Here is a 9,854-nt window from a genome sequence, read left to right as displayed (position 1 = left end):
CAGGCCTGATTTATTTCAGTGGTCCAAAATGCAAATAACTATAGGGGTCATAAAGAATGAAACTGGAAGATTTAGGACCCCAGGTGCTAAGCTGCTGACATCCCAATTAAGCATAATTCCTGCCTAGCTACATTGCTTTATAGCAGTTTTCTGAAAAGTGATGCTGAGATTAACTTTCACCTTTTTTTAAACCACTTATTTTTACTCACCTTGAATGAAATAAAACATTTTCGAAGGCCTACTATGGGAAGGCAGTATGAAAAGAACTATAATTATGGCCCCATGAAATAGATATCCCCATTTTTACCAGTGGTGAAATAGATTCAAGGAACAGTAACTTGCTAAATAGAATTAATAGGTAGCCTTGCTACTACTAAATCCACATTTAACTTCAAAGCCTGTGGACTTTCCTCTACAACACAATCGTCTTTCTTTTTTTTTTAGGTGATCTAAAGGAATTCACTCATTCTCTATTCCCTAGTGACTCTTAAGATATTATTTACTGTGGTCAAGACATGGAAAAAACAGTGTCCTTCAACAAATGATTGGATAAAGAAGATGTGGTATAGATACACAATGGAATACTACTCTGCCATAAGAAAAGATGAAATACTGCCATTTGCCACAACATGGATGGATCTTGAGATTATGCTAAGCGAAATAAGTCAGACAGAAAAAATCGAGAACCATATGACTTCACTCATATGTGGTATATAAAACTGAAAGCAACAAAGTAACAAACAAAGAAACAAAAAGTCATAGACACGGACAACAGTTCAGTGGTTACTAGAGGGTAAAGGGCGTCAAATATATGGTGATGGAAGGAGAACTGATTAGGGGTGGTGAACACACAATGGGATTTATAGATGATGGACTATATAAATGTACACTTGAAACCTATGTAATTTTACTAACCATTGTCACCCCAATAAATTCAATTAAGAAAAGACTTAATGGAGATTCCCACTCTGCATTACTTTGAGCAGCCATCGGATGTCAGTGCTGTTCCAAAAGTCCGCTCACTGCAAACAGGCGTTTGAAAAAATTCCTATCCACACTGCGCCAGTTTTTACAACTGAAATGCCATTAGCCCCATGAAAGTGCAAAAACACTCGGTAGAAAATAGAAAACCTTTGCCTAATCTTAAGTGGTCCCTTAGCCAAGATACTGGAAGGAAAAATGCACTTCAGTACTTGGCTTGCAAATATTGGACTGTGTCTGCAGTTTAACTGAATGATTAATGTGAAATGTAGAATTGGATGCCCAGCTCTTGTTTCCATCCGCTTTCTTGAAGGCATTTTACCCCCGGATACTTCATTTTCCAGGGGTAAGAAACTGGTTCTGCGGATCACTCCTTGATTATAATGGATGAAAGGAAGACAGGAAAGAATGTGAGCGGCCCACTGCCGTCACCCGATGCCAACTTATAAATAAGCAAATGGAAACTCCCGTTTAACGCTTTAGGACGCTTTAGTTGCACACGCTGGTGGACGTAAGAGAAATTCCGCCAAAGCTGCTAATCTGGCCGTGCTTCCTGTGCAGCAGAAACATTTAAAAACCGCAGAACCAGGTGGCTTCAGAGCTGGGAGCGCGAGGGAGGGACGGCGACGGGGGACGGCGAGGGGGCCCTCAGGTTTCTCCGGGTTGGTGACTCCGGTCACACCAACAACTTCCCTTCAGCCCGGGGACCACAGCCAACCTAAGCGGCCAACGCCAGCTCCGTGGGCTCCACAACGTCTGGTAGAAACGCCACTCCACAATTCTTTCCGCAAACTTTTATTAAGGATCAAATGTGGTGGGAATTTTGCGGGGGCCCCGAGGACGCGACGAAACCATTTTGTCCCTGACCTCCAGGGGCTTACAGGTTAGTAGGTCAGACACAGGATGACGAGACGAACATTGCTGACATGAATGCTAGCCCCAGAGGAGGTGCCATGTAACCAAAACCAAGGTAAGGGCTGTTACATGACCCCACCCCATACATGCTTTGCCAACGACAGATAAAAAAGTAGGGAAAATCTTCCCAGGAAAACCGTATCAGCAACGGGCTCAACATTTGCGGAAGGGTCTGCGCAGGCGTCGCGCCCTAACCCGGAAACACACCCTCCATGGAAAAGTAAACCCAGTGGAAACACTAAATTACTTTCCCCACAGTGCACCAGTCAGAAACTCCCCAGCATCCTCCTTTCCTCTGGTTGCCTATCTTTTTTTCCAAAGCATAGGATAAGTAGGACTTCATCTCCCAAGATGCCTTTGGCCAAGTTAACTATGCGCATGCGCCGAAGAGGCGGGTCCTCCTTGCCCTCACAACCCCGCCTCTGTTCTACTGCCGCCATTTTTTTTAGAGACTTTCATCCGGCAGCGGACGGGGCTTTTTTTCTTAAAGGAAAAGCGACTGCTCAAAAAATTTCCCCTTTCTGCCTGCAAGACTTGGCAGCGCTGGGGTCAGAAAGGCCACCTAAAGGAAAGTGGGTCAGGGTGGGGCGGAAGAACGCCGAGGCTACTTCCCTGGCTTAAGAAGACTAGAGCCCTTGTGTCATTAGCGGCTCCTTAGGGAGGCAGGTGCGCGCGCAGCCACTCCAGGGTGCGCGCGAGGCGGGGAAAGAGGTGCGTTTTCTTCCCACCAACCTCTTCGGGAGACCTACCCCTCCTACTGCCCCTAACGCGCGTGGAGCTCCGGAGGGTGGAGAAAGGTCACTTTAGGATTGTCGCGAGACGCAGCCGTTTAACGGTGAGAACGGGTGTGCGGGGAAGGAAACCTCGCGCGCTCCGTTGGAGGCCTTTCCTGATTGGTGGAAGGGAAAATCCGGTACGTCGTTGCGTGAGAGCCTGCGGGGGGCGGGAAGAGGAAACCATTCCTCCTCTCCGATTGGCCTGCTGAGCGTCTGTGTCGGGGGGGCGCGCGCGCTCCGCCAGCAGTAGCGGCCCTTGAGTGGCAGGGGGCGGGGGGGGCCCTCGGAGCCAGGCGGAGGGGAGGGGGGAGAGGAGCGCAGAGGAAGAGTAAGCAGGACGCTCCGGGAGGCAGGGGGGCGGGGGGAGCAGCGCCGCGGCCGCCGCCGCCTCCGCCTCCGCCTCCTGGGACGAGGGGGTGGGGGACGGACGAGCCCCGATGCCGGGGGAGAAGGAAGAGCCGAGACCCCCGGAGCAGCAGGACCAGGAAGGGGGAGAGGTGGCGGTGGCCAAGGCGGCTCCAGAGGAGCCCCAGCAGCAGCCCCCTGAGGCGGCGGCGGCGGCGCCCGCGGGGACCACTAGCAGCCGCGTGCTGAGGGGAGGTCGGGACCGGGGCCGGGCCGCTGCGGCGGCTGCCGCCGCCGCTGCTGCCGCTGTGTCCCGCCGGAGGAAGGCCGAGTATCCCCGCCGGCGGAGGAGCAGCCCCAGCGCCAGGCCTCCGGACGCCCCAGGGCAGCAGTCTCAGGCCGCGAAGCCGCCGTCTCCAGCTCAGGGCAAGAAGAGTCCGCGACTCGTGTGAGTAACGCAGTCTTCCCGGCGGTGGGAAAGACCCCCCTCGGTCCTCACGCCACCCTCTCGGCTCCCGTAGCGCCCCCTCCACGTGACGTCGTGCCCGCTCTGCCCCCTGCCGGCTCGCGCGCCCGCGGTGACTCTGCTGCCCGGGTAGCTGTCCCGTCACACCCGGCCCTCTCCCCGTGTCCCCGGTCGGGCACTCCCCGCTCTGTGAACTCGTTCTTTGTGGGAGCCACCGCTCTGCTGCCTCGTGACTCGTCCGTGCCCAGCCGCCGCACGCCGGTCCCGCACGCTGGCACCTGCACTCCCTTTGTCAGCCCGTCCCTTCCCTCCTCGGGCCGTTCTCCCGTGTTACGTCACAGCCCGCGGCGCAGGCCTGGCCTTCCGACGGCGTCTGGCCCTTCCTCCCTTAATTAGTGCGAGAGCCCCTCGCACCAGGGGCTTGATGGAGCCTTTTTTTCACTTACGTCCATTTTCACATCACTTTTCACTCGTTTTAGAAATCTGCTGCTTGCTCGTAGGGTAAAAGCGTGCGTGGCTCTCTCAGTTTTTGTTAAGTGTAGTTTTTCGTGTAACAAGTTTAGAGAGGTACTGGGTTTGTTGGTGTTACCTAGTAGCATAGGTTTTGTTGTTTGTTTTTGCATACGTTTTTCTGTAGAAACTTCATCCTTAAAATTAGACTTCGTCTGAAAGGAATTCCTTTACTTCCTAGAGATAGTAGAGGAACCAGAAACATAAGTACGTAAAACTATTTATTAAAACAGTGTTCCCTGTATAGCAAACGCCGAAGCACACGTATTTGCGAATTCTAGAAATTAATCACACTAGCCATTTAATTTGTTACTGAAAACATCATTGGTCAAGTGAAACAAATTAGTAAAAGCGGAGAAAATCGAAGGTGGAGGGAATCTGACTTTAAAGTTCCCTCGCCAGCAGAATGTGGCGAGGTGTGGCTTATATCAGACCCAGTAGATTTAAAATTTGAAACGCGTTTGTTAAAATTTGAAACCCATCGTTAGCCTTATTTGGATACAAATCCGTTGGACAAATTTCTGAAAGTCTGTTCCTCCGTTTCCTCATCCATAGGACATAATGCTAATCCCTCTAAGATTCGTTCCTGAGAATTAGATCAGCTTATGAAGCACTTAACACAAAGCTATTGGTTTGAGTGGTAGTGACGGAATAGAGGTATAAGTGGTGTGTTTTCCTGCAAATTCTGCCAAATTGGATTTTTTTCCTGTTTTATTCTTTTTACATACATAGGAAGGTTGATAACTTAATGTATTTTTTAAGTTCCATTCTCACCTACCCATTTGAGAGTTAAACATACCTTGACACATTTCCCTCCCACCGGTCCACCAGCTTTCCTTACAGAAAGATCTCAAGATAACTACCCGTAGGGTTTTACCCACTGTCATGGTTTATTTTTTTTCCATAACTCTTGGCCAAAAAGTACTAACTGAGTCTTTTTACTTCCATAATATAAATGTTACAACAGTCAAACTTGGATAAAGATGACTTAATTAAATTCTTTCAGTTTTTTGTCCTTAATATTACTGTGGGGAGGAACATAGTCTTAGTGTTCTTTCTTCAACTAATATCATAAAAGAAATGGTTTTCAAACGTTTCAGAACTTGAATGGTCTTCCGGAACGGATTATGTTCGAAAACCGAGGTAGCACTGTATTAGGGTTCCTTTACCGTCCTTTAGACTCAGAACTATCTCTTGATTATGTATTTTAGATTAGGTAATTTTGACCGGGTTGTTAAATTTTTCATACCATGTTTCCCCGAAAATAAGACCTAGCCAGACAATCAACTCTAATGCATCTTTTGGAGCAAAAATTAATACAAGACCTGGTATTACATTATATTATACCCGGTCTTATATTAAAATTTAAGAGCGGGGTCTTATATTAATTTTTGCTACAAAAGACGCATTAGAGCTGATGGTCCAGCCAGGTCTTATTTTCAGGGAAACACGTAGTCACTTTTTGTTACACTTTTTCAATTTACTATATGCCCTGGAAATCAGAGGAGTCTTAAAGCATTTCAGCTTGCTAAACCTTGATTGAGTAGTTACTGGGCCTGGTATTGTGCTGAGCTAGGGTTTATAAAGATACATGAGACACAGACCTCACCTTTTTAAGGACCTTGCAGTATAAGAGGGAGAGACATTGATTAGTGGAGGTTTATCAAATGTGTGCCTGGTTTACAGATTTTCAGAGTGATAAAAATAAAATTGAAAACTAATTAAGTAGGAAGTATAATTTAATCCTTTAAGACATTTCAAGAGGTTTTGAGTATCAGTTTACTGAATCCTGGTCAAGTGCCTTCTGACCGTGACATGTCTGTTTTCCAAATAACATTATGACGATTTTTTAAAAAGGAAGAGATTTAATCTCTGTGTTAATTACTTGTTCCATTCAGGTGATTTTTTTTTCATATCCCAACACTGTCCCCTAAAAATGACCAGTAATCAGCTATTTAACCTACATTTGTTTCTGTTGATTGAAGAAACAGCAAAGTACAGTAGCTTGAAAGGGCAATAAATATAGAGGTTTGGATTAATTGAAACCTCTTTTCCTATTAGAAGGCAAAATAATATAGTACAAAAAGCTTTGGACTTGAGGCAGATAGTTTCAGGTCCCAGTTTCTACTACTCAGTAAGTAACCTTGGGCAAGTCACTTAACCTCTTTAAATCTGCTTCTATAACTGATTATGATTTGTGAAATGCACTTTTTAGTTAGATTATAATTAGGTTCCAGTTTTTATAAACTTTCTTAAGCTTATAACAACTTCCATTTGAGTTGAAATGTTCAGATGTTAATGAGAACAGTAGGATATCTTTGTTATGGGAAATTAAAATTTTTTCAATGAATGTACTTAAAAGAAAGGCATAAAGTTAAATGCTAGTCATTATAAATTTAAACTTACAGGCTAATAGTAAGGAAAAAGAAACCAAATTTGAAGAAAAGTTATGTATCAGTACTCTCTAGGCTCATCATTTGCTGTTTTAGCCAATAAATCCTAGAGTTAAGATTCTTATATTTCAAATTCAGATATTTATATACTCGTTTACATTTTTTTAAAAAAAATATTCCACAAATTGTTTGTTACTCATAAAATAAAACATCTATAGTTTCTACTAATATGGGAGCAGTGTAATTGTTAAACTAGGTTAAAATGCAAAAAGGCTTTTAATTCTACCAGTAAGTCCTGGCTTATCAGAATTTAAAACCCCATTAAATACTTTTTTAAACTTCTAATTTAGCTGTTGAGTAACCATATTGACTAAAACTGAGTATTCTCAGAGCTACTCCTTCAGGTTCAGATGGGTTACAAATGAAGAAAACAAATACTGCTCTATTTTCTGGTATATGAAATTCCATTTTTCGTTTATTTTCTTCATAAAAGTAAAATGGTAGTAAACCTTTGGGTGACACTTTGCTGTTTTGTAAGGAAAAGGTGAGGATCATGGATAGTGAGAATGAAGAGGCAGTAATATTCTGAATTGAAAAAACTTAGAGCTCTTTGGAGAAGGCTTCAGTTGCACAAGACGAAATCCTGAGTTTTTCTTAATATGGTGATCAATAGGGTTGTAGATACATTGAAACAATTCCAAAGATTTTCAGAAAGTTTATTCTGTTTCAGATTTTAGCAGTTATTTCTGTACTTTTTATTTAGAATTAAGATGACTAGCAGTTATCTTTTATTCATTGCTAATTAGGCCATTGGTGATATAATTTAAAATAAAGTTACAATACTAAAGTATAATTCCATATTTTTTAAATTTGAAATGAAAAAAATGGAAGCTATTTTTTCTAAAGATAACAATTTGTGTTATGCTGTGGCTTCTGTATTTGCTTGGATATTCTTTTGTAACGTAAGAGTCTTCATTTGTATTAGGTTTATTGTCAGAAAACTTTGTACTGCTCAGAGATCCTATATGACATCTTTATGGTAAAGCTCTAAGGGGTGTTTATGTGATTGGGTAATGGGCATAAAGGGGGATTCATTATACTGTACTCAACAGTTACATATGATAGAAATTTCCCAAATTAAAAACAAATTAAGTCAGTACTTTATAACACATTAAACTCTTTATTCTGGCTGTCTTATTTGTAAAGTGCAAGTGATATTTATTTCTGAGGTCTAATCTTGTTGCCTTTTTTGAAATAGATTTTGACTTTGGGTTTAACAAATGATAATATTAGAGTTTTCTTTTAGGTTCATTACATTTTTATTATGAAAATTTTCAAATATAAAATAGATAAAATAGTATAATGAAACCTTATTGTTTAGCAGGTAGATTTAACAGTTACTGAGATTTTGCCTTATACCTCTATCCCTTTTACCCTTCTTTTTCTTTTGTCAGGAAGTATTTTAAGAGAAAATCTCAAACATTATTTCATTTCACTTCTAGTTACTGCATTTGTGTAAAGTAAGGCCATTTTCTTATATAACCACTTAGTATAACAAAATTAGTAATATTTTCTTGTTCTTAATATCTTTTTACAGTTAGAAACTACTGTTTTGAATGATACTATAGCTGTATGCTGTGAGATATGATAGCTACGCATGGCTATTTAAGTTTACAATATCAAAATAAAAAATTGAGTTCCTCAATTATATTAGCTATTTCAAGTACTTAGTAGCCACGTGCAACTACCATATTGGACAGTGCAGCTGCAGAATATTTCCATCATTGCAGAAAATCCTATTGGAAAACATTGCATTAGATGCTTTCTGCATCACTATAGATGAGCCTGAAAGAGATAAATATTTGTATTGTAAGAAAGTGTGAGATTGTTCATTTAATACTTGATTCTCATTTTTTTCAGATGTGTAGAAAAAGTAACAACTGACAAAGGTAAGACTTGTTTATTCCTATATCTCATGTACATTACACTCACTGATCATTATTATTATTTACTAAAATGTATTGGGGTGACAGTGGTCAACAAAACTGCATAGATTTCAAGTGTCCAATTCTATAATACATCATCTGTATATTGCATTATTTGTTCACCCCCCAGAATCAGTTTTCCTTCTGTCACCATATATTTGACCCCTTTTACCCTCTACCACCATCCCTCCTCCCCCTACACTGATTATTTTATAATCTGATAGAAAATAGAATGAACTTTAGCTTGATAATTCAAATTGTTCCCATTTAAAAATGACTTTTGTTTAGTAAAGAATTATTGGAGTAGATAGATCCTATTTAGATAACAGCAGCTTTGGGCAAGTGGAACATTTTGGCATTATTTAGAAACCTAATGGAAAGCAAATTATTTGATGTCAGCTTATTGCAATTTTTAAAGCTATTTATTTTCATTAACAAAGAATGATACACAGTATATGAAGTGTAGACAAAATCTTGATGCTGGTAGAGACTCAAATTATAAATGCATTTTAAAGAATGTGGAAAGAAAAGTGTTCTAAGATTTCAGCCTGGTGAATAATTAACTGGGGTCGTTAGGTTATTTCTCTTTCAAGTTTTAGCAAATCATATATGTGTATTGTATGTTGTCTTCTGTTTATCTGAATTATGAAGGGAAGCTACTGTTCATGATTTCTTTTTAAACATTTTTTAAAAAACACTTAATTCTGGCTTTGCAGATTGGGTTATTAAAATTGACCCTATCAGTTGCTCATTCATTTCATTATTTTTTCTAGTTATTGGCTGTGTTCCTTGATTCTGAGTTTAAATACATAGCGTCCTTCTTAAAACTGGAACAAATATACTTTTAAGCATATTTCATTTATTGTGTCTGATCTTGGCCCAATCTTGACAGGACTCTACTTAATAACCGAGGGGTAACTGGTTAATTTATTCATTCATTCATATTCTCTCTCCCTCTCTCTTTTCCCCCTCTTCCTCTCTCCATCTCCCTCTCCCTCTCTCCCTCCTTCTCTCCCTCCCTCCCTCCCTCTCTCCACACACACATACACACAAAGAATGCTTTGAGAATACGTATAAGGCAAGTTTAAAATTTGTATTTTATGTTGTTTAGAAGTATGATTAGGAACCAGTGATTTGAAGTGGTGGCTGTTTTGTAAATAATTAGATACCAGTGTTCAGGTTTGTTTTTTTTCCCCTATAAATTTTAGAATCTGAGGCTAGTATTTCATACTATACCAAGCAGAAATATTTTGTACTAAGCAAATTTTTGTGTAGGAAGTTGTGCGTGACTATTTTGTCTAACAAGTTCTTGGTTTTGTTGGTGTTTTTACTTGGAAAATAGGGTGTGTCTGCCAAGAATGGAAGAGTTTGTGTTCTTTATTCAGACATCATTTTGGAAAGTTTATGATGTGTGGGGGAAATGTTGAGACAGGTGGCGATCAAGTACCAGAGCAGTTCTTACTAAAACAAAAAAAACAAAAAT

At 41.2% G+C, this 9,854-nt stretch overlaps 1 protein-coding gene across 2 annotated transcripts in view; it reads left to right on the top strand.

Annotated features, from left to right (window-relative positions):
• Positions 1–2,967: 2,967 nt before the first annotated feature.
• ZFP91 (ZFP91 zinc finger protein, atypical E3 ubiquitin ligase) overlaps positions 2,968–9,854 on the top strand; it is a 37,900-nt gene continuing 31,013 nt past the window's right edge. Inside the window, exons 1-2 of one of the 2 annotated variants that reach the window (XM_081062400.1) lie at positions 2,968–3,465; positions 8,307–8,335. In XM_081062400.1, the coding sequence (XP_080918526.1) occupies positions 3,110–3,465; positions 8,307–8,335 (385 nt within the window). In that variant the 5' untranslated portion in view covers positions 2,968–3,109. The remainder of the gene's footprint in view (positions 3,466–8,306; positions 8,336–9,854) is intronic. The other variant, XM_081062399.1, reaches the window with a different exon arrangement.

Source organism: Rhinolophus hipposideros, assembly GCF_964194185.1.
Source record: "Rhinolophus hipposideros genome assembly, chromosome: 10".
Classification (NCBI taxonomy): Eukaryota; Metazoa; Chordata; class Mammalia; order Chiroptera; family Rhinolophidae; genus Rhinolophus; species Rhinolophus hipposideros.
Note: the sequence above shows the minus strand (reverse complement) of the source record. Positions and strands in the feature narration are given on the sequence as shown.